The sequence below is a fragment of the Lithobates pipiens genome, unplaced genomic scaffold (assembly GCF_037356315.1).
Source record: "Lithobates pipiens isolate NorthernLeopardFrog02 unplaced genomic scaffold, aLitPip1_a1.2 Scaffold_8, whole genome shotgun sequence".
Lineage (NCBI taxonomy): Eukaryota > Metazoa > Chordata > Amphibia > Anura > Ranidae > Lithobates > Lithobates pipiens.
Window position 1 is genome coordinate 444,280,160 of NW_027507903.1, and position 25,999 is coordinate 444,306,158.

General features: G+C 41.9%; 1 protein-coding gene across 1 annotated transcript in view; it reads right to left on the bottom strand.

Moving 5' to 3' along the window:
* Positions 1 to 5,383: 5,383 nt before the first annotated feature.
* Positions 5,384 to 25,999, bottom strand: part of NMUR2 (neuromedin U receptor 2) — a 101,863-nt gene continuing 81,247 nt past the window's right edge. The window contains exons 3-4 of the mRNA XM_077468346.1: positions 23,022 to 23,147; positions 5,384 to 7,806 (exon numbers count right to left, since the gene is read on the bottom strand). Coding sequence (XP_077324472.1) covers positions 7,547 to 7,806; positions 23,022 to 23,147 — 386 coding nt within the window. The 3' untranslated portion in view covers positions 5,384 to 7,546. The remainder of the gene's footprint in view (positions 7,807 to 23,021; positions 23,148 to 25,999) is intronic.

Below are 25,999 nucleotides of genomic sequence, written 5' to 3' on the forward strand. Positions count from 1 at the left end.
TAAGAAGCCAATATAAAAGAAAAATAAAGGTAAAAAATGCACTTGTGAGGTTTAGCCAATCCATTTCTGTATAATAGATCTTTGAGATCTGTGTAACTGGGTCTATGGCAGGTACATGTTCTTTGCATATATACTGTGAACAGGTGTCCACCCTTACCATTTCAGAAGGTTGGGAGGTATGCAACTGAAAGTGTTTGATTCAGGAGTTTCTTTAAGTGTTTTTTTTTTTTTACAGCACTGTTTGGCAGTGGAAGAGTTGAGAATTAACAATTTTATTTGTATGGGGCAAATTTTTAAAAATGCTTTATTTTAGCAACAGTCACTTTAAACCTCCATAGCATATACTGGTGCCCCCAATCCACTCTTATTTAATCTTCATTTCTTCTCATGGGGCACAGGACTAAAGCCTGACTTTATCTTTTGTGTGCCTCCCCCTCCCTGCCTGAAGTCCCCTTTTCCTTTTTCTTTTATATAAAAATCACATTAATAATTTACCTTCCTTTTCTTCTTTGTAGGTAATGAAGAATTCCTCCTCATGGGCAGCACAGCACTCACATGATGATGTATGTGATGATGTCAACAGCATACCAATGCGCCCTTAGGGAGTGTGTCCATGACAATTCATCAGAAATTGGATTGAATGATGCTCAGCCCCAGCCCAGAAGAGAATGAGCACAATGGGGAGAACAGAGCTGAGAATTTGCAGGTGACAGTGCAGAAGTTGTGTATTGCAGTGTAAGTTGCTTTATTTTTGTATTTTTGCATGCTTGCCGATATTTTTAAAATAATTTTAGGCATTAAGATAAAAAAAATCTTCTGTGTGTAACAGCCCCCCCAGCACCCACCAATTACCTACCTGAGCTCCTTCTCTCCCCAGCAATGTCCACAATCCCTTTAGCCATCCAGTACACTTCTCCTGATTGGCTGAACAAGAGCAGCGGCGCTATTGGCTCCTGGCTATTGGCTCCTGCGGCTGTCAATCGAAGTCAGTCAGCCAATCAAGGGAGAGACGGGATGGGGCAAGATCGGGGCCCCGTGTCCGAATGGATGCACAGAGCTCTGACTCAGCTTGAATGGAAACATGTAGCGAGCTGCTATCTTAGGGGCACTCAAAGGAGGGAGGGGCTAGGAGCAGCAAAGAAGGACCCAAGAAGAGGAGAATCTGGGCTGCTCTGTGCAAAAGCAACTGCACAGAGGAGGTAAGAAGCGAGCCTTTACAATCACTTTAAAATCACTTTAACTATGCTGCTACCATGCTAACTGCTTGAAAATTTATTTTTATTTGGTTATTAAATAGGATGTAAACCCTTACATATACCCAGTGAAGTGACTGGCCTCAAGTGATACACAGAGATGGAACAAATCCTCCTACATAGTGGTACCTGTTTATCTGCAGTCTTCTCTACAACCAAAGTCCAGAATTCATACAGCTTATGTGAGGTTTCAGAAAGTAGGGGTGGGGAGCTGAAGTTACATGCAATGAGGAGAAATAAGAGCTGATTGGAGGGAAGGGACACCCCCCCCCCCCACACACACACACACACAGCACACAGGAACAAAACTGAGGTTGTCAATCACATGCCGGAGCTCCCTCCCCTCTTTCCTTTTTACTTCTTGGTGTCAGGAAAACTTATCAGAAGTGACTCATGCAGATAGCAGAGGAATGTGCTCTGAACTGAGACAAGTACCGACTATAGAGGGATATGGATTGTTCATAATTCAAAGTTAACAAATACATTAAGTGATAGCAGTTTGTGGTATTTTGCATGCTTTTATGTGAATTGCATTTTCCTAAAATAAATACTGCATGAGTTATTTTAACGCACATACTCAAATGGTATTTAATTCTTAGTGAATTTATCGGTGAGATTTATGCCTTTTAGTACCTGGGACAGCACACCTGCTGTGGCCATTTTGAGGTGTTCCCACTCTCTCTGATTAAGCAGAGTGCAACAAGAGGGTTTGGAAAGAAGAAATATCATGGTTTAGAGCCTTGGGGCCCAATCTGCAGCCTGGGGGCTGCATGCAGCCCTTTGAGGCTCATGTGTGGCCCTTGGAACTCCTGCAGATATAGTCTGGGCTTTCCACGCTTAGGTGCTTACTCAGGCCAGTGAAGAAAAAACATTCTTACGACCAGCTTCAAGTGGTTATGTAACTTGACTTATTTCTTTTACACCATAATTTCTGTGCTGTCCTGTCTATACATTTTCATTCTTTGTATATTTATGTATTTTAAAGGATTTTGCTGATAGAGAACACAAATGTGGAAGTCTTGATTTATAAAGGAGCAGTAAGCAGTAATGCCCATGATTGCTAAGTCTCGTGTAATGTCTCAAGGTTTTGATCATCTCTGGGAGCATGTCCCCAGTTTCCAACAACTACTATAGTATTTTGGCAGTCTCTGACCATCTCTTATAGAATGTACATAGTCTATAGCCATCTCCTGTCACATGCCTGCAGTCCCTGACAGATTTTCTTTAACATTACATTCAATATTATCACACTTGAATCCCCCTATATCAAATGAGTTGACCAGCACTGCTTTCCAGCAATGTTTCCCAACCATTTTTCAGCCAAGGCACCCTTTAAAATTATGAATAATCTCGAGGTACCCCATTTTAAAAAGGAACAATTATTCTAATAGTTTTACATAATGCAGCAACATCAATAGATGTAGGACACTGAAGGTTATAGGTGATTTATCCTTCCAAAGCAAATACACTTTAGCAAACTGGTACTGGCTAGTATTCCAATGCTTCTCTTTCCCCTCAGATTTTCTTCATCACTTAGCTAATGAGACCCCAGAGCCAATGGAGAGAGGCAAGGGAGGATCAAACAAGGGTGATATGCAGGCAACTGACATCCTCCATATTAACTGAAGATGTAATTGGTCATTCGGAGGTCAGCAGCTAGAAGGTTGTAATGGTGTACAATGAAAACCTGTGGTTTTATGTAGCAAAAGGGCAGGTTTCATCCACCCACTGGCTTGTGTCCAATTTTGGGGCAATTTGTAGGCATTTTGCCAAGGCACCCCTGAAGGAATGTCAAAACACCCCAGGTGCCTGGGCACCCTGGTTTGAAAAAGGCTGCTTTAGAGTATCAAAGTCATAAACAAACAAGGGGTTGACATACAACTAAAATATTACTTTTTAATGGGCCAACCCTTTGAATGGTCAATAACACAAAGAAAATGAAAGATACAATGATAGGACTACAAGACAATGATAGGACTAAAGAGTTCTAGAAAACTAATCGATAAAAGGTCAATAGTTGTCTGAGCCCTGAATTATAGCTACAAACACTAAATTACTTATAAATATATATATTAAAAAAATATGACAGTACTTATCATCAGTCCAAAACAAATTTATGCAGAAGTGTCTACTCTGGGTGTAAATGTGTTACTGCTGTGCAATTAATAATAATATGTTGTATATAAGTGAATTGATGAGTTATTGCACACAATGGCATTTATAATACATTCTGTACAAACAAGACAATAAACTAAAGGCACTGATAACTACATATGTTAGATCTTTATTTACAATAGAACCGTTATTTGTATGCAGACTTTTATTCCTAGTATAAGCCATGTAACTAAAAAAAATGCTATGGGAGAATAAATTACTTATATTTACAGTCATGTAACACAGCGCTTTCATAAAAAAAAATGAAATTAAAAATATTTTAAAGTACCCACAGAACAGTCCATAATAACCTGAATGTTCACAGCCTAAAATGTAAAATTGTAACAAAAGAACAAAGCAATGAATTTGAAAGTTTTGCCCATTTTCTAGACCAGGGTTTTTTAAAGTGGTTCTAAAGCTTAAACAATTTTTACCTGCATTAAGGTAAAAAAAAATGTTTAATTAGCAGTATGCCCTTCTCAACCCCCTCTTGTACTTACCTACATCCTCCTTCGATCCAGTGCTGTGTCTGTAGTGTCTCTTCCACTCTCACAGGCTTTGCTAAGGCAGTGGAAGCCTGTTTGTTATTTAAAAAATATATATATATATTTACAATCACTTTAACTGGGGCCGGTTTCAATATCCCTTGGTAAATAATAAGATGATTAAGGTGTCAAATCTATGAGTAATTAAAAAAATAAATAAACAGGATTTCCTGCATTTAAGAACCTGAAATCAGAGTGAAGAAATCGTGATGGGTCAGATGACTAATGCCGCGTACACACGATTGAAAAAACAGCATGGGTGTCCCCCCAAAGTCCATAGCAGACCCTTATCTGAGCACGCAGCCTGGCCGGTCAGGAAAGGGGGTGGGGACGAGTGAGTGCCCCCCTACTAAGCCATACCAGGCCATGTGCCCTCAACATGGGGGGGTGCTTTGGGGAAGGGGGGCCCTGCGGCCCCCCACCCCAAAGCACCTTGTCCCCATGTTGATGAGGACAAGGGCTTATCAGAATCCGGGAGCCCCTTTAATGAGGGCCCCCCAGATTCCGGCCCCCTACCCTATGTGAATGAGTATTGGGTACATTGTACCCCTACCCATTCACATGGTGAAAAAAAGTCTACAGAAAAAAACACAATACAGTTTTTTAAAATACTTTATTAGACAGCACCGGTGGTCTTCTCTTCTTCCGTCTTCAGGGGTCTTCTCGCCGGACTCCTCCTCTATCTTCTGCTCTTTTGCTAGCTCTTTTACTAGTGGAGGAGCCTGGCTTTCTCCTTTGTCACCGCCACCATCTTCTTCCGACTTCAGGGGTCTTGTCCCGGTCTTCAGGGGTCTTGTCCCGCTCTTCGGTTCTTTTTTCCAGGCCTCCGCTTTCTTCTTCCAGCTCTTTTGGCGTTGACCTTGTCTTCTGTCGCCGCCGCCACCGCCTTCTGCTTCTTCTTCTTCTCTTCTTCTTCTTCTTCCTTCTTCCGATGTTGACACGACGCTCTCTCTGGCCGTAATGCTGGGGGAGCGTTGTGCGGTGACTTATATAGGGACAAGGGGCGGGGTCACCATGTGACATCACCCGATGACCCCGCCCCGTGTCCCTATATAGGTCGCTGCACAACACGCCCCCAGCATTATGGCCGGAGAGAGCGTTGTGTCAACATCGGAAGAAGGAAGAAGAAGAAGAGAAGAAGCAGAAGAAGAAGCAGAACGCGGCGGCGGTGGTGGCGACAGAAGACCGGGCCAACACTAGTAAAAGAGCTGGAAGAAAGCAGAGGCCCGGCAAGAAGAAGTGAAGAGCGGGACAAGACCCCCTGAAGACCGAGACAGAAGAAGACGGTGGCGGCGACGAAGGAGAAAGCCGAGCTCCTCCACTAGTAAAAGAGCTAGCAAAAGAACAGAAGATAGCGGAGGAGTCCGGCGAGAAGACCACCAGAGCTGTCTAATAAAGTATTTTAAAAAACAGTGTTGTGTTTTTTTTCTGTACACTTTTTTTTCCCCCAGGTGAATGGGTAGGAGTGCAATGTACCCCATACTCATTCACATAGGGTAGGGGACCGTAATCTGGACGCCCCCCCTTATTAAAGGGGGCTCCCTGATTCAGATAAGCCACCCGCCCACAGACCCCGACAACCAACAGGCAGGGTTGTCGGAAAGAGGCCCTTTTCCTCATCAACATGGGTACAATGGCACCCCCCATGTTGAGGGAACGCGGCCTGGTACAGCTCAGAAGGGTGGGGCCACTCGCTCCTCCCCACCCCCTTTCCTGACCGGCCAGGCTGCGTGCTTGGATAAGGGTCTGCTATGGACTTTGGGGGGACCCCTCGCCGTTTTTTCGGCGTAGGGCTTCCTCTTTAAATCCATACCAGGTGACGGGGATAGTGAGCTGTCAATCTCGCCAATGGAGGCGGCGACATTGACTTTCTTCGCTAGTTCCGTCTATCTGGAGCCACGTTCAAAATGAACTGACTTTTCTCCGTGTGTGGGCCGTTCATTTCAAAAGTCCGGCGGACTAGCACACAGGCGGGCGGCAGTCCGTTGGACAATTTTGAGTCAAAACTTATTTTGGGAAGAAAAAGTCAGCCAGAGCCCACACACGGGCGGATAATTCGATTGTATGTACACGGTATTACAAGTAACATTGTCAGTAACTTAATTTCATGTTTTGATTGCAAAAATCTCACTATTACCTTGTGTTTTTGCTGTTTTTAGTTCAATGTATTTTTTTTATTATTTTAAAAGTAAAAATGACAATGGAGCGAAGTTACTGGTAACCAAGGCAAGGCAATATGGTGCATGCAGTATGGTAATGGGGGGAGTGGAAAAGTTATGTAAGCAAGTGTGAGACAAGAAGTTGTGTACTTCTTATATCATATTTGTGTGAAACAAATACTGTGTGTTCTTAGCAATATAATATAATATAATGGACAGCCTAAGAAGGAGAAAACACAAATATCAGGTCTGAATATGTAGGAAGCAAAGCAAAGGTTACATGCTCGAATAAGGGTCTGGTATGGATTTTGGGGGGACCTCACAACATTTTTTGGAAAAAAAAATTGGCGCACTGTTCCCTTCAAAATTCATTTTTAAATGCTGCCAATTCTTTGTGTACATTCTGCTGTCACCAGATGAGTCATGGTTGCTGCCATAGCCACCCCCTCTTTAACAACCAGCTATTTAAAATACAGCAAGCTTTCACTACTAAAATATCGCATGACTTTATAAAAAAATGTCACGTGGTATTTTAGTGCCATTTTTTTGTGAATTGCAAAAAAACTTTTAAAAACTCTAGATATTTTACTGCAGGTCTTAAAGTGGTAGAAACAGCTTTGTGAATGGAACCCATTGTCATTCAAGTGACTTGGTGACTCAAGTGAAGTCATCCCACCTAGTCAATCAAGATGTTCAAAGATACCATTCACAAAGTAAACCAATGAGAAGGTGTTGACACCAGCAGTGAAGCTCACTGATGTTGCCTCACTAGAGTGTAGTTGAGTATAGTTCCTCTTTAATGCGCAGCATACCACATGTTAAGGTGTGAAGGGGCCCTAAAACCAAACTATTGACATCTTTTGAAGTCATACTGGTACCTTAAAGAACTGCTGATAGTGATTTTCACAATTTAGAGAAGGGAGATTTTTTGGGCAATCCATTGAAAATCTGTAATCGTAAGATTAGGAACCTATGTATAAGATGTTTTGAAGACTACAAATAATTTTCTGTGCTTGCATGTTTTACCTTGTGTTTAATTATCTCAGCGCTAAAAGTAGAATGTTAAATGTCGCTCTTAAAAAAATATACATGGCATGCACTGAACAGCAAACATCTTTTGTTGTCTTGTACTATCAGACAGCTACAAGGAAAGTACAGAAAACCACAAGTTGCTTAACATGATTTGCATGCACAGAGCAACGTTTTTTAATCCACTTAAGCAATGAAATGATTAAGCTGATCTCTGATTAAGTCACTTCTCCTTGTGACGACTGCTGTGGCTGTTGTCTGGCCATAGGATTCATCCTTTTCAACTGACTGAGGTCTTCCCTAGGGACAGTATAACTTTTATGTTGCACAGTAACCCATTTGCTGCTAACACATCCAAATATTGTAATCTCCAAAGGATCGCAACTGCCCAGTCAACTGTACAAAATCACAATACTGTAGAGAAATGGGAACTGCTGACAGAGGTGCGATGGGGAAAAGAGGGACTGCCTTCTTCTGTGGAGTCCTTGCGGTTACGGCTGGCGAGAATTAAGGTGCTTTTCTGGGGGACCAAGACCTGGACTGGGAGTTTAGGAGTCCAGTGTTTGAAAAGAGGTGGAAGGAAATTTCTGAATGCAGAACGAAAACGTCTGGAGAGAAGGTTGTAGATCAAAGGATTGACAGCAGAGCTGAGATAGAAGAAACCACCTAGAGAGACAAGGACAAGCAAAATTTAAAAGCCTGTTAATCATGCATTCGCTTGGTTATCAAACGTTCTCAGAATTTATAAGAACATAGTATGTGGGCATTGATGAAGCAGGAAAAAAATGACAAAATGCTGTAGTTAAAGCATTAAAGCATTTAGACAACCGTGGTATGTGTTAGTAACAATGTTACTAAACTCCACTATTCTTTTTAGTATAATCAACTTTGAAAAATAATGAAACAATAAACTTATTGAATATTTTCTAATTACATTCCTGAATTCTAGACTGCTAAGTTTGGTTCCATAATGCACTTTTTCTATAATCAACATTATTTTTTTTCTATAATTAACCCGGAAGCTTGCCTGTCCATGCTATCCTGAATTCCCTTCAGTGTCATCAGAAAAAAGTTCATCATCAGGAGCCATGGCAAAGTTGTATGGGACCGAGTAGTAGTAGTAGTGATCATAAAAATCATACATATATTTTTTTACATATTATGCTAGTGCTGGTACACACAATTGCTCTATAACTGAATACAATTTTAGCAGAACTACAAATTTCAACTGTTTTATAAGTTTTAGCGGAGGGGGCGGTGATTTTTAGAGCCTCAGGTAGACTTTGCTGGACATACAGTGCATCCGGAAAGTAATCACAGCACTTCACTTTTTTCACATTTTGTTATGTTATAGCCTTATTCCAAAATAGATTCAATTCATTATTTTCCTCAGAATTTTACAAACCTTACCCCATAATGACAACGTGAAATAAGTTTGTTTGAAATCTTTGCAACTTTATTAAAAATAAAAAACGAAAAAAATCCCATGTACATAAGTATTCTCAGCTTTTCCTTAATAAATTGTTGAAGCGCCTTTGGCACCAATTACAGCTTCAAGCTTTGAGCATGATGCTACAAGCATGGCACACCTATTGTTGGCAGTTTCTCCCATACTTCTTTGCAGGACCTTTCAAGCTCCATCAGGTTGGATGGGGAGTGTTGGGGCACAGCCATTTTCAGCTCTCTCCAGAGATGTTCAATCTGGTACAAGCATGGGCTCTGGCTTGGCCACTCAAGGACATTCATAGAGTTGTGCTGTAGCCACTTCTTTGTTATCTTGGCTGTGTGCTTAGGGTAATTGTCCTGTTGGAAGACAAACCTTCACCCCAGTTTCCCTCGATCCTGACTAGTCTCCCAGTTCCTGTCACTAAAAAAACATCAAAACAGCATGATCCTGCCACCACCATGCTTCACTGTAGAAATGGTAGTGGCCAGGGGATGAGTGGATCCTGGTTTCCTCCAGACATGACACTTGCCATTCAGGCCAAAGATGTCAATCTTTGTTTCATCAGACCAGAGAATTTTGTTTCTCATGGTCTGAGAGTTATTCAGGTTCCTTTTGGCAAACACCAGGCAGGCTAAGATGTGCCTTTTACTGTGGAGTGGCTTCTGTCTGGCCACTCTCCCATACAGGTGGAGTTCTGCAGAGATGGTTGTTCTTCTGGAAGGTTCTCCTCTCTCCACAGAGAAATGCTAGAGCTCTGTCAGAGTGACCATCTGGTTCTTGGTTGCCTCGTTGTGAAGAACCTAGCTTGACTAGTGAAATATGTCAGCGTTACATTATCATCACAGAGGGTGTGTTGTTTTGATCCAGACTATGGTCACTTGGCTTGCCTTATTTGCTCCAACTACCAAGCAGAGATTTGAGCTTGCAGGAAAGGAGGAGTGTGGGTGCCGTGACTGATGTGCTATGGAGACAGATCCTGGAGTTTACTGGTGGATCTTTGGGTGCTATCATGAACTGGTGAGATTTATTGGACTATCTACCTGTATCTGCTTAAATCCAACACCACCCCATCACCCAGTGACAGATTACTTCCATCCACGGAAATCCACTGCCTGTCTGCCTGTCTGCTGTCTGTACTTTTTCTTAAACCTGCTTACTCCTCATTGATGAGTCTCTTTAGGAGTTTTTCCCTCCTTTTATTATATACTGCATATAGTCTAGAGGGGTTAATAGTTCTTAATTAAACGTAGATAGGTGTCCCAGCTGTGGGTTTACCTGGAAGTAGTTTCCCCCCACACATTTGTACAAAGGTGTAGCTCATTAAGCCCCCCTTCTTTTTGTTTACACTCTACCATACAGGCCTGATTGATGGAGTGCTGCAAAGATGGTTGTTCTTCTGGAAAATTCTTCTCTCTCCACAGAAAAATGCTGGAGCTCTGTCATCGGGTTCTTGGTCACCTCCCTAACTAAGGTCCTTCTTCCCCGATTGCTCCATCTGTAGGAAGAGTCCTGGTGGTCCCAAACCTCTTCCATTTATGGATGATGGAGGCCACTGTGCTCATTGGGACCTTAAATGCTGCAGACATTTTTCTGTACCCTTCCCCAGATCTGTGCCTCAATAAAATCCTGTCTCAGAGGTCTACAGACAATTCCTTTAACAAGTAAAAAGGTGAAATGCTCAGATACATCAAATAATGCTTATATATGGTCCATTATTGTCCAAAAGGCAGAAGAGATCAGGTGAGTCTGTCTAGACATGTGCACACTGAAATATTTAGTTTAAGAATTTACAGTCCGAAAAATACATTTATTTAGTTACTCCCAAAATTAGGTTTTATTTATTTAGTTTTCCGTTAAAAAATGCATTTGTCCGAAAATCCAAATTAATTAAGGTCGAATCTGTCATTGAAGGCTTATGGTGTCTGTCGAATGTTCAAAGAAGATTCAACAGAACAGCTAAACTGTATGACTCTGTATAGTTCAGCTGCTCCGTCGAATCTTCTTAGAACTTTCAACAACACCATAAGCCAGTGGTCACCAACCCTGTCCTCAGGGCCCACTAACAGGCCAGGTTTGCAAGATAACTGAAATACATCACAGGTGATATAATTTGCTGCTCAGTGATTGCAGTATTCTAGTCTGCATCTCCCCAAGGTAATACATAAAACCTGGCTTGTTAGTGGGCCCTGAGGACAGGGTTGATGACCACTGCCATAAGCCAAAGATTCAACGTTGTATGTTTTTCGCTGCTTTGTCGAATCTTTGTCGTTCATGTTGAATGTATATAGTTCAAACAGAAAATGGACTGGTGATAGTGATCACTGATCAGACAGGTAACAAGATAGGGTATATAGAATCTATATAGAATCTCAATCTATAATATAGAATCTATAATAATAAATCCCCCCCCCCCCCCCACGACACAGGCAGCCTCTGAGGCTATCACAACACTAGCAACACTAGTATCACTATCAAGTTCACAACACTAACACAATAGCAGCAGATTGACTGTCTTCTGAAATGATTCAGTGTGTGTGTCTCTCTCTGCTAGCAATCGTAAGTGAAAGTAAGTTGGCTGTACGTGTGTTCTAGCTATTTTACTGCTCCTCCTCTTTGGTTACAATCAGCCAATAACATTCATCATCATCGTTATTTTTATTTTACTTCCCCCACCCAATTCCAGCAGCAATCTTTTCTCTCTCTGTCGAATCGTTTCTCTCTGTCTAATCTTTTCTTGCTGTCAAAAATATGTAGAATAATCCTGGACTAATAGAGTTAAGGTTAGGCACATTCGACCACAGGTTCGATAGACACAGATTGTTATTGTTAGTGTCATGTTGAATCTCCTATCTGTATCAAACTGTTGTCACAACGAAAACTAAAATAAAGCATTTATTTATGTCCGATCTTTTATTTTTCGGATTCTGCACTTTCGTTATCATTTGTTAAACGATAACGAAAATACCTGAAACTACCTGAAAATACCTGAAATTCGGAAGAAAATGCATTCGGAGGAAAACTAAGTCTGTCAGGGTTGCCACCAGAGGAGACCAGAACCAAGTACCGGTAATACTAGGAGGGAGACAAAGAGAGGGGCGCCTCTGAAAATATATCAATAAAGATTTTATTGTAAAAAGCAACATCCACTCACATGGAAGTAAAAGACGTTGGGTACATGAGTGGGATGAGTGGGAGGGACTACGAGTAGTAGACAGGTCTCAAGGCTGGAAACAAAAGGAAACAGATTAATTGAAGTCTATAGAGCTGTATTGTGCAGATGTGGCCTGGATGTAAACAATCAACTGAAGGTGAGGGGTAAGGGAAGGGTGGGTTTGGTTAGGTTAGATAAAGAGGCATAAAAGGATAAGGACGCTTGTCTTTTAATTCAAGTATTTTACATATGCCAAGACACCAGCTATAGGTAAACACTGCAAAAATAGCTTAAAACATGCGTTCACTGAAAATATACTATAGTTATCTCTTTACACCTAAAGCCAACGTATAGAGGGAAAACACGTTACCCTTGCAGTGGGTCTATCTCTCTACTGCAAGGGTTACCTGCTTAGGGAAGCTGAGACATGATGAATAATGTGACATACTTACCTTATTCCTTGCTCCTGTCCATGTGACCTGCCACCCAAAGCCTCTTTCCTTCACATCCTGACCGGCTACAGCTCTCTTACCTAATCCTGCACAATGCAGGAATAGCAATCCTACATCATATGTAAGGACATCAATAGCCCTCCCAGCAGCCAGGAGAGGGAATTGAAGTAGGAATATCACTTCATTCATCATTTCCTAAGCAAAATGAGCAGTGAACACTTGATCCTAACAATGAACCAAAGCACCAGTCCAGCCTTTACAAGAAAAAGACTTCCTAAACTGGATATTTGCTTGTCTGATGACAAATGCTTTCTGTGACAAATACCTACAGTGATTGCACCAAGATATTACAATGTTGATATGAAATATTTTGGGTGAATACTTTAAGCGCTGGGTCTATAGAATAAAACTGAAAATGGCTCATTTATAATGTTTTTTTTGAAAATTATTTTTTTATTTTGTTTTATACAATACATGTTATAACAAGCCACACATTGTGGGCAACAACTGGCCACAAACTTACCGGTACAGAAAACAATACAAGATAAAAGGTATCACATAAACTTGTGATGGATCCCCCCCCCCTAACTTTGCCCAGATAGGTACACGATCATTCCTACCTCAAGCTGGAGGCAGTCTACCATAACACAAGGATACAGTTCTGCGACTTCCCATATAATCTAGCAAATAGGGATGAGCCGAACATCCCCCAGTCCAGTTGGAACCAGAACCTGCGAACAGACCTAAACTTTGCGTGAACTTTAGAACCCTATTAAAGTCTATGGGACTCGAACGTTCAAAATCAAAAGTGCTAATTTTAAAGGCTAATATTCAAGTTATTGTCCTAAAAAGTGTTTGGAGACCTGGGTCCTGCCCCAGGTGACATGTATCAATGCAAAAAAAACCTTTTAAAAACGAAAAAAAATTTCAGAAGCAGTGATTTTAATAATGCTTAAAGTGAAACAATAAAAGTGGAATATTCCTTTAAATTTTGTACCTGGGGGTGTGTATAGTATGCCTGTAAAGGGGCAAATTTTTCCCATGCTTAGAACTGTCCCTGCACAAAGTGTCATTTCTGCAGGAAAAAAAAGTCATTTAAAAGCACTTGCGGCTATAATGAATTGTCGGCTCCCCGTAATACAGAGAACAGTCATTGAAAGTCATTGATAAAAAAAAATGCGTGGGGTTCCCCCCCAAATTCAATCACCAGGCCCTTCAGGTCTGGTATGGATATTAAGGGGAACCCCATGTCAATTTTTTTTTTTTAAATATGTGGGGTTCCCCCCAAATATCCATACCAGACCCTTCCTCCTGAACTATACCAGGCCACATGCCCTCAACATTGGCAGGATGCTTTGGGGGTTTGTGTCCCCTCAAAGCCCCATGTCCCCATGTTGATGCAGACAAGGGCCTCATCCCCACAACCCTGGCGTGGCGGGGGCTTATCAGAATGTGGAAGCCCCCTTTAACAAGGGGACCCCCAGATCCCACCCTACCTGTTTGAAATGGTAAGAGAGTGCAAAAGTACCTGTACCATTTCACAAAAAAAGTGTAAAAAATTGTTAAAAAACACACAGACACCGTTGGGAAAAGTCCTTTATTAAAAATAAAAAATAAATTAAAAAAGATTCCAGCTGTGGCAATCCACTCTTGTTTTTCCAGCAATGGCTGATCTCTTCTCCGGGGTCCAGTGATGGGTGATCTCTCCCGATGGTCCAGCAATGGGTGATCTCTCCCGATGGTCCTGCGCAGTGCATCCTGTCTCCACCGGAGACACTGCGGGAATCCCAGCAGCCTGACAGGTCTTAGCTGAGGAGGACGGGGCCACAGTCACCTGACCCCGCCCCATTTGACGCAAGGGGAAACCCGGGCTTCCCCAGTGATGTATGGGTGACCCCGCACCCTCTGATGTAACACAGGTTTCTGTTTTTTGTGATTCACTGTGGGTCAGTAGCTCTAGGTCGCTGGGCTCAACGTCAAGGGGCTCCCTACAAAATTGTGAGCAAAAAGCATGCCTCAATTGAATATACCTAAAGAAATGTGAGTTTGGCAAATTATATTTTAGTTTTAATTCATCGATCGACAATAAAGTACTGTTTCATACATTGTGCAGCAAGATTTTAATATCATATTTGGTCCATACCACTGGATCCGGGTAACTTAAAACGTGGGTTAAATTGGGGTTCCTCCACAGCGGGGTATTAGGAGAAAGTCTGGTTGGGCTAGGCATTTGCCCTCCCTGGGCCATGCCTTCATCACTGAGTGCATGGAAGATGTCAGTGGGTATGGGGCTTTTAGACCCCTGTATACCAAATGCGCCTTGCATGAGCCCACACAGGCTGCCTCCAGTGATACAGAGGCATTATCAGGAGGAGTAGTCAGTCTCATTTATAATGTTTAAACACAAGAAAAGGAATTTACCCATGATAACATGAGTATTAATCAGTAGGAAATCATGGTTCCCTGCATTTACTCCACTGCCAAAATTTGCCTCCAGAGGTACAAAAAATATGAAGTTATTATGAAGGTGTACAGTTTTCATTCCTATCACGAATACTGCAATGCAGTGCTTGATGCCTAAATGGCCAGGCCTTAATGCTGACACATGGGGTGGGGGAAACTTGGTAAGCCCTATGCAATGGTGACTTTGAGAAAGTCAAGTGCTCCACAGGAATTTTGGGAGCTACAACAGTCAATAAGACCAGGCATATTAAAGTGCAAACTAGTGGATTTTTTTCACTGTAGGGTCACTTCTAGAGAATGTGATGTGATATGAAATAAAAAAAAGTTATTGTGAAAATTCACTTATTCAGTTTGAATACAATCTAATTTATGCTAATGGTTTTAATGCCTGGCAGCACTAGTACTGTTATCTCACATCCCAACCACAACACTGCCTGCATGGAGTTTGAATGTTCTTACTGTGCTTGTGTGGGTTTCCACTGGGTACTCTGGTATCCTCCCACACTCTAAAGACATGCTCTTGGGTTAATTGGCTCTCATTTAAATTGGCCCTAGTATGTGTATGCATGAATGTGAGTTGGGGACCTTAAATTGTGATCTCCTTGACAGCAGGGACTAATGTGAAAGTACCATATATAGCGTGCTCAGAATAAATGAGTACACACCAACAAATGTGTCAGAAAACGTTTACTTTCCTTTCAGAATCAACATTATCTATGGGACATTATACTACAAAATACCCCCACAAATGTGGGCCATTGATTGCAGCCAAGATTTGTTAATTTGCACACACAAAAACATATTTTTTCTAACAAATTCATTCAAGACCATGTTGCAAAAATGAATACACCCCATTGAAAGTCTTAGAAGCAAAGCTAATTTTTAGACGACAAAATCCTAATTAACAAGAATTCATTTACCGGTGAGTTTAATTATTCATTAAGCAGGTGTCCAGTAGACAGTTGATTATAAAAGGGCATTACTTAAGCCCCTTTCACACGGGGCTGTCCGTATTTAGCCATCCGCTTGCTGAGCGGGATTGCTTCATTGATCCCTGCTGAGCCGGCGGATGACAAGTCCGTCTCTGCACTCTGTGCAGGGACGGACCTGTCAGAGGGTCCACTGTCCCCTATGGGGGGATTGGATGATTATGGACTGCCTGTCCGTTTTCATCCGATCCAATCTGATCCGCCAGACAGATGGAAAATAGGTTTTCCATCCGTCTGGATTTTGCAGAGTGGATCAGATCAGGGGGATCGGATGTCAGCGGACATGTCACTACTGACATCCATCGCTCCATAGAGCTGTATGGAGCGACTGTTCAGATTGGCTTAAAAAACTGACAGGCGTTTCTGAACAGTCCGCATGTGTGAAAGGGGCCTTAAAGAAAACCCCTTCCCATTTAATGCTGTCAGCAATGGCATCACGTGGAAGAAAAATGTTACAAGGGCTGAGAAAGAAAATAATTTATTTACAAAAGAAAGGTGAGGGATACAAGAAGATCAGCAAAGCTTTACTTTTCACTCAGAATACTGTAGCAAAAGTGATACAAAAATTTAACATGCTGGAACTGCAACCATCTCAGAGACATCTAGGCTGTCCACGGAAGTTAACACCTTGACAAGAGCATCTTCTGATGACAAGGGACAAAGAAAATCACCATGCAAGTTCACTACAGTTACCGTATATACTCGAGTATAAGCCGAGATTTTCAGCCTCTTTTTTGAGGCTGAAAGTGCCCCCCTCGGCTTATACTCGAGTCATCGCTGTCTGCCCGCTCGATCAGCGTGTCGAGCAGACAGACAGCGGCCATTCTATGATTCAAAAGCCGCGCCTCCGGCTCCGCCTTCGCCTGTGATAGGCGGAACACTGAATTTCCCAGCAGCCTGTGTTCCGCCTATCACGGGCGTCGTCTCATCCTCGTACTACGGACGAGGATGATACGACGTCCGTGATAGGAGGAACACAGGCTGCTGGGAAATTCAGTGTTCCGCCTATCACAGGCGAAGGAGGAGGCGCGGCTTTTGAATTTTACAATGGCCGCCGACGAAGAGGGCACGGGACGGAGGCAAGGCAAGGCACGGCACGGCACGGCACGGGACGGGACGGGACGGGACGGGACGAAGGCAAGGCACGACGGCAAGGCACGACACGGGACGGAGGCTCGGGACAAAGGCTCGGGACACAGGTAGGCTGGACACACACACACACACACACACACACACACACACACACACACACACACACACACACGGATGGAGACACACACACACGGATGGATGGATGGATGGATGGAGACACACACACACACAGGGATGGATGGATACACACACACACAGGGATGGATGGATGGATGGAGACACACACACACAGGGATGGATGGATGGATGGATGGAGACACACACACACAGGGATGGATGGATGGATGGATGGAGACACACACACACAGGGATGGATGGATGGATGGATGGAGACACACACACACAGGGATGGATGGATGGATGGACACACACACACACAGGGATGGATGGACGGACACACAGGGATGGACGGACACACAGGGATGGACGGACACACAGGGATGGACGGACACACACACAGGGATGGACAGGCATGTCTCACCCTCGGCTTATACACGAGTCAATAAGTTTGCCAGTTTTTTTGGGGGTAAATTGGGGGCCTCGGCTTATATTCGGGTCGGCCTATACTCGAGTATATACGGTAGCTAAAGAAGTAGAAAGCAAAACTGGAGTGACGGTTTCCTGTGACACAATATGGTGTACACTGCAGAGGAATGGTATGCATGGGTGTCATCCAGGAAGGGAAGCCACTCCTAAAGCCCATGCACAAAAAATCCCACCTAAAATTTGCCAGGGCTCATGCTGAAAAAGAAGATAGCTACTGGGACTCTGGAGTGATGGGACCAAGATAAATGTTTTTGGAACTGATGGCCTCAAAACTGTATGGCATTGCAAAGGTGAAGAGTACAAAGAAAAATGCATGGTGCCTACAGTGAAACATGGTGGTAGCAGTGTCCTTCTTTGGGGCTGCATGAGTGCTCCTGGTGTCGGGGAGCTGCATTTCATTGATGGTATCAAGAATTCACAGGTGTACTGCTCTATATTGAATGAGAAGATGCTACCATCACTCCATGTCCTTGGTCGTCGTGTACTTTTCCAACATGACAGTGATCCAAAACACATATATAAGGCCACTTTTGCATTTCTGAAGAAGAACAGGGTGAGAGTGATTCAGTGGCTGTCAGGAAGATCCTGCCAATAACAGGCGTTCTAGACTTTCTGGTGCGCGATCACGGGCGCCAATGTGCATGCGTGAGCACGCATGTGCAAGTGCACGCCCACTAACGCCAGACGGGCTATTTAAACCAGACTGATACACAGGGACTTTGCTGTTTGCTGTACAGCGTTCCATTTGCTCCTTGTTATCTGAAATCTGTTCCTGTGCTTTACACGTCTTGCCTCTGACCATCCCTGCCATCTGCCTGTACCTGACTCCAGCCTGTCTGACTTTTCTGCCTGTTCCCCTGGTCCTTCTGCTGCCCGCCCGATAACCGACTTGGCTTGCCTGACCTTCCTAAGTTCCCGTCTGCTGCAGGAGTCAGTTTGCTGCACCTGTCTGCTGATCCAGCCTGTTCCAGGTCCAGTCTACTGCTCCAGTTTCAGTCTGCTGTCCTCCTGAATTCCAGACTTACCTCTTGCTGTTGATCCTGCAAGATCTGAACCCAATTGAACTCCTATGGGGAATTCTGAAGAGACAAGGTGAGCATCGCTCTCCATCCAGCATCCAGGCTCTAAGAACGGTCGTTCGTGAAGAATGGAAAAAGATAAATGTTGCAATATGTCGCCAACTTGTTCATTCCATGCCTAGAAGATTTGGTGCTGTCCTTACAAATCACGGAGGTCATACAAAATACTAGCTGTAGTAGTTATTTTTGCATCAACTAATTTGAGTAAAACTGAAGATTAAGTTATATTATTAACCATACTTTCATTTAATGAACTAAGCAAATGCTCCATAAGACTCAGTTTTGTCCAAATTTTGGAAATTGTAGAGATATTGATTAAAATCTTACTTTTCAAATGGGGGGAAAGCGTCTCTGCATCTTATGGAATTTTGACCAGGCGTTGCTGCTGCCGCCATGTTACAGTACAGGCAGGAGAGAAAGATAGACATCCAAAGCCCTCTCGAGCACCGGGCTATCTCCCAGCTGGGCCTGTCATTCAGACAGAAGACAGTAGCCCGAGCAGCCGAATGGATTATGGCTGTGGCGGCCTCTCGGGCTGCTCTGTCTTCTGTCAGGAAGATGTGATGATGTCAGGTCAGGCTGCATTTATGGGACTGATAAGGCTACATTTCTTTGGCACTGGTAAATCTGCATTTATGAGACTGGTAATGCTGCATGTTTTTGGCACAGGTAAAGCTGCATTTATGAGACTGGTAAGGCTAAATTTCATTGGCACAGGTCAGTCTGCATTTTATAGGACTGGTAAGGTAGCATTTCATTGGCACGGGTGAGGCTGCATTTATGGGACTGGTAAAGCTGCATTTGTTTGGCACAGGTTAGGCTGCATTTTATGGGACTGGTAAGGTTGCTTTTCATTGGCACAGGTCAGGCTGAATTTTATGGGACTGGCGAGGCTGCATTTCATTGGCACATGTTAGGCTGCATTTCATGGGCACTGGTAAATATTTTAGTACATCATTTGGTTCAGAATGTTTTTTTTTCTTGATTTCCTCCTCTAAAACCCAGGTCAGGTTTGTCTTATGGAGCACAAAATATGGTAATTACTTGTAACAAATAAATAAGCAAATAAACATTTAATGTAGAGAAATAAATAATGCAAGGTACATAGTCACAAAATAAATATGTTCTTCTAAATAATTGTTCTTAGTAAACTTATTTTACTAATTTTGTTTTTAATATAGAACATATCAATTAAAAAATGTATGCTGGCTACGTTTGGACAAAACTATTATCACCTGTGTGGAGCCCATATCAGCCTTAAAAATCAGCCCATAAAAACCCTGTCAAAATACCTAACCAGTTTGATTTCCAACATTTTCTGTTACTATGGGGTGTAAATAGAATTCTGCTACAGTCCAGTGACTATCCTTTTCTAAATCCCTCTATTTGTGCAGCTGGCAGGCAAAATTCAGCAGGTGTCAAACTGTTTCCTATTACAAGGAATGCTGGGCAATTCATCAGATCTGAGACATTTAATCAAGACCTTCTCCATATCAAAGCACCAGAGGATTTCTTGCATCAGAATTATTTAATCTGCTGCCAAAAACTGCAGACGCTTTAAGTGTTAAAATGGACAAAATGCCATTACACTGCTACTGATTACAAAAGTTAATGATAGTATAGAACAGAAGTCAAAAAGCAATTAACTGAAAGTCAAAAAGTAGTAGAATGTTCTTTTTTTCTCTTAGTTAATGCACACGTTTAGTCATTTTATAGATAGGGCTGGGGAAAGTTAGAATCTCATTTTTTTAGAGAATCGAAATCTCCCCAAAAGTGACACAGGCAAAAAAATCTGGCAGAGGATATAACTCCTCTGTATTTCTAGAAATGAAATGGACAGAAACACAATATAATGCATGAAAAAAAACTATCTGGTGAGCAAGTACGGACCAAAAAAATATGTAATTGGTGAGACTTAAAATTTAAAAGAAGAAGCACTAGATAGCGTCTAGTCTCTAACAGTTTTCTGCTGTAGGTAAGAGGAGAGGTTTCTGTTACTTAGCAAATCCATTCTGTATTGCCGGTGAAAATACTCACAATGAAGATACAGGATTCAGAGAGATAAAACCATTGGATCAACGGTGGAGAAAAGGGCCTTGATGCAGAAGATATAAAAATGTCTGCAGTAACCAAGGACATTCCTCTACCAAATTATAGCAATTGACAAACCAGGAGTTTTGAACAAGTATTCCATTGTTCTGATAAATCTTTTTAAACATCTTTGGTAAAAGAGGAAGGGATGGATTTAAAGTACTTGAAACTATATAGTGTAAAAAAATGACACCACTGCTCAACAAGGATTGTTGGGCAGGATTTGGTAAAGGTAATTTCTTGTATCTGTATGTTTCCAGGAAGCTATTTGATCTAGCTTGGGTTGGAGGGGCTATTTAAAGATTATTTGGTTCAAACTTTCATGTTCAGAGTCAATTGCCTCTAACCCCAAGCTTTTCTGCATGCTGTCTGCTATCATATCCAATCTTGCTTTTAGATGAATAGCTGAAAAAAAGAATTTAATTTCCGAGCACAGTAAAATTCCAACTGTGCCGTCAAGGACCAAAGGAGATCTTGCCCCTCCCTAGTCCTTGTGATAATAGAAAATTGTAGAGCTGTCTGTCACAAATATTATATTCATGCTTCTTAGCCATGGTAGAAAATATTTATGGCTGTCCTGTCTACATGCAAGTGCTCCAGCAATGGCTGACTGCTCACAACTTCCTGAGGTTTGAAGAATCTGCTTTGAATGATACAGACCAAAACTTTTGGACTACTTGTACTCTCAGATGGGCCTCCTATACCTAGGATTTAGCACCCATATTGAATCTAATCTGATCTTTCAGGATTTAGGTTTGTTTTCTGTTTAGATTTATTGGATAAGCCGTTGTTAAAAGGTCACACTGTACTCCGGGATGAATGTTGATCCCTATATCTTTTGACATAGAATCTTAGTTCAAATATTCAAAAATTAGGGGCTAAAGGAGTACTGGAAGCTACATTCATCTTTCCCTCAAGCTTGACTAGTCTGCCAGTTCCTGCCGCTGAAAAACATCTCCACAGCATGATGCTGCCACCACCATGCTTCACTGTGGGGATGGTATTGGCCAGGTGATGGTTTCCTCCAGACATTACACTTGCCACTCAGACCAAAGAGTTCAATATTTGTTTCATCAGAGCAGAGAATTCTGTTTCTCATGATCTGAGAGTCCTTCAGGTGCCTTTTGGCAAACTACAGGCAGGCTGTCATGTGCCTTTTACTGAGGAGTGGCTTCCATCTGGCCACTCTAGCATACAGGCTTGATTGGTGGAGTGCTGCAGAGATGGGTGTTCTTCTGGAAGTTTCTCCTCTCTCCACAGAGAAACGCTGGAGCTCTGCCAGAGTGATCATTGGGTTTTTGGTCACCTCCCTGTCTAAGGCCCTTCTCCCCCAATTGCTCAGTTTGGCTGGGTGGCCTGCTCTAGGAAGAGTCCTGGTGGGTCCAAACTTCTTTCATTTATGAATGATGGAGGCCACCGTTCTCATTGAGACCTTCAATTCTGCAGAAATGTTTCTGTACCCTTCCCCAGATCTGTGCCTCAATACAATCCTGTCTCAAAGGTCTACAGACTATTCCTTTGACTTCATGGCTTGGTTTGTGCCCTGACATGCACTTTTAACTGTGGGACCTTATATAGACAGTTGTGTGCCTTTCCAAATCATGTATAATCAACTGAATTTACCACAGGTGTACTAAAATCAAGTTGTAGATATATCTCAAGGATGATCAGTGGAAACAGGATGCACCTGAGCTCAATTTTGAGTATCGTGGCAAAGGCTGTGAATACTTATGCACATGTGATTTTTCATTTTTTATTTTTAATAAATTTGCAAAGATTTTAAACAAACTTCTTTTACATTGTCATTACAGGGTATTGTTTGTAGAATTTTGAGGAAAATAATGAATTGAATCCATTTTGGAATAAAGCTGTACCATAACAAAGTGTGGAAATAAAAAGTGAAATGCTGTGAATACTTTGCGGATGCACTGTACTAAGGGTGCTCCCTATGCAAAAGTTTTCAGTCTATTTTGGCTGGAAAGAAGCACTTGGCTCAGAAAGGTCCTGTGTTAATAGGGGTTAGGTTTGTTTGATGGCATCAGTTTGAGAAGATCCTGAGATCATGCAGAATTCATAGACAGTTGCATTTACCAACAGTTCGCCTGCATTTGACCAGCTTCAAACAGGTTTTCCCAAAGACTTGCATGAGAATGCAACACCCACTTGAAGCAAAAAGAACAGACCCTAATGTTGATGCCCATGCAGTGTTGAGAAGGGGAAAAGTAGTGGATGAAATGGGCCTATCCTCAGTAGAGGCACTTATAGCATACCGTCGGCTACATCTGGCCCTTAATATTTCATTGCATCTGAGATTTTTTAGCCTGCCATTTAAGGGCATTCAGAAAATCAGGGTACTAGCTATCTATACTATACATACTATAGGGTTTAGGAGAATGGAGCAGTTGCTGAAGAAACACTTTCATGATTGATTATAGTTTACCATAGAAATAACCCATATGTTACATCGGCATAACTATTATAGAGAGATCAGTTTATTTATATTCAACTCACCGGACACCACGTGCATGAGGTTAAAGATGTTGGCTAGAGGCTCAGTCCACTCTCCCACAAAGCTGAAGAAAAGTCGGTCAATGTGGAAAGGAGCCCAGCAGATGGCGAAAACCATCACTAAGACAACTGTAATAACACAGGATAAGATTAGTATATGAAATACATTAGCATTCTTGATACTGCTTTTATTAGAGCTAATATACATTCAAAATGCATTTGCAAAAGTGTTAATGCTGATCTCTCTCTGCTGATATCTATGCTGATCTTTGTATGCTGATTTAAATATAATTAAAACATTTCAGGGTACCACCATTTTAATATTTGTCAATGTATTAATTATTAGCACCTTATCAGTGCAGTGTTGCATTTCGTTTGCCTTTTCTTCTACGGCATAAACATGTTGGCATTTTCTGAACAGTCTTTGCTGTCATTTCACACTCTACTAACGCCAGCACTGGTTACATGTCTCTCCTTGTCTTAACTTTTCCTTTCATAATCACTTCCAGGGAAACACACACCTGTGGCTGTGTGTTTGTCATCACAGTCTGTATATTAAGTGCCCAATCATACACAGGGACATATACAGGGACAGGGACTCCACAACAGTCGGTGTCAATCTTAGCTGCAGCACTGTTTGCAGACATACAAAAAGGAACGTCTAAAAGCCAAATTTGTATGCTGGAAGAAAATAAAAATAAAATGCTACACTAAAGAGGTTAGGCGCTCATAATCCAATTAAACATATTAAAGTCTTTTTGTACAGAGTTCTGCTTTAGTTTAGTCTAAGGATTCTTTCTCTGGGAGTTTTAGTTCTGGTTGTGGCTAGAATCTGGCGTATTCAAGTAGTGGGATTTACTGGTGGATGTGTATGGCTGCGGTTACTTAGCCAGTACAAAGCTATTACATGCAAGTGTTCACATGGAATCGCAAATGGAGTCATTACTGGCAGTTGGGGAAAGATGATCACCCCGGGTATAAGTTTGCACATCTATAAGTTACTTTAGAAAGGGTCATATTGAACCTCTGCAGATACAGCATGGCTTCCATACAGAAAACAAAGGTCCTTCTGTGCAAAATGCTAGCAGGGGAAAAGCTTAAATATATCTTTAAGACTTTGTACATACTTTGTTTGATGCACTTGGAATGTATTTTGCTGATTTTGACTAATCGTTCAGTTGGGTTTTAATGTATTACATCTCTTTATTTCCTTCCAGACCACTAGCTGCGTCAAGGTATTCCATTTTTTGGGAGCACTTTTCATCTCACTCAGTTTCTTCACCCTGGCACTTATCTCTGCATACTTTCTAGATATATCCATTTTGTGTCTTGATTGATGTCACTGTCAGCCACAGAATATAAAATGACTAGTTGAGAGACCAAGGATATATTTCTGATACTGCAGTGCTGTCAACAGGGATAAAACACTTCAGTCTATGGATTAACTGAAGCTATTACAAGCAATCTGTGATTTGCACCAGTTGTTTTTACTGGGACATTAATTTGTCTTATTTACTATAAATAAGTGAGCTGAAAGATTGACAAGCTGGAGTTACTCCTCGGATGCTAATAGTTTCTTTAGGTTTAAAAGATTAAACTGTATACAAGTTGATTCTCCAGCTGCAGGAATCCATGCATTGCTGGCACGTACAAGCTTCTACATGTGTAGCCAGATACATTGCAGATCCCGGCAGGAACTTCACTGTGTACAAAGGTCCTGAGGTTCCTGAAGTGATGATTGGCCCACCTACATTGGTGTTGCTATTGGTCCATGCTTGAACAATTTGTCCCAAGCATGTTTGAAGCCATTTCAAATACTGCCCACCCTGAACCTTATTCACCCCCTTGATGTATTTAAAGGTTTCAGTCATGTCTGCCCTTCCCCTGCTTTCCTCCAGACTGTACATATTAAGTTCCTGAAGTCGCTCTTGATATGTTTTATCCCCCAAACCTTTCACCATTTTTGTTACCCATCTCTGGACTCGTTCTATCTTATCAATATTTTTCTGTAAGTGAGGTCTTCAGAATGGTACAGAGTATTCTAAATGAGATCTCACTAAAAATCTATTTAACAGAATCAGGACCTCCTTCCTCCTGCTGGTGATCCCTTTAGTGACACAGCCTAGAATTCTATTTGCTTTTCCCACTGACTGGTGTAAAGGAAATGTGTAAGTTCTGTATATAATTGTATTCTATTTTATATGTATTGCTCACTGTGCACACGGCACTAATAAAGTTTTCATTACATGTTTACATTCTTTCGAGTCCTGATTAGAATTAGCCTGCCTATATTACGCCCCTTGTTACCATACAAGTACAATTGTAATATTAATGTAATACCTGTGTATAAAAACCTTCAATTGCATCATAATAAGGCAGAACAGTTATTTGGAAAGATGCGGAGTGTATCTTTGTGTCTGTTCCCCACTGCAGTAGTTATTATTCATTTGGAACCACTAATCAATATGAGGATAGGAGTTGCCTATCTATACATTTCCATGTGACTGGTTACACTATTTGCTCATTTTGCAATCATCTGAAATAAGTATGCCCAAATCTTTTTCCTCTGTTGTACTGTAGTACTGCCTAACACTGTACCCCCAATGTTGTACTCTCTCAATGGATTATTTTACATTTGGATAGATTTAACTGCAGTTTTCATTGCTTTGACCAATCGTTCAGTAATGCCAAATCATGTTCCATATTACAGACACCTCCAGGGATATCAACCCTTTTGCACATCTTTGTGTCATCAGAAAAAAGGCATACCTTGCCGAATAAACCCTAAGTTATATCACTTACATAAAAATGAAATAGAACAGGACCTAGTACAGAGCCTAAGGCCGCGTACACATGCGGGGACTGTTCGCCCAACTTTGTCCGCTGAACAGTGTTTCGGCGGACAGTCCGCGCGTGTGTGGGCTTTCAGCGGACAGTTTCAGCGAACAGTCCACTGAACAAGGTTTTTCGGAAATTCCGAA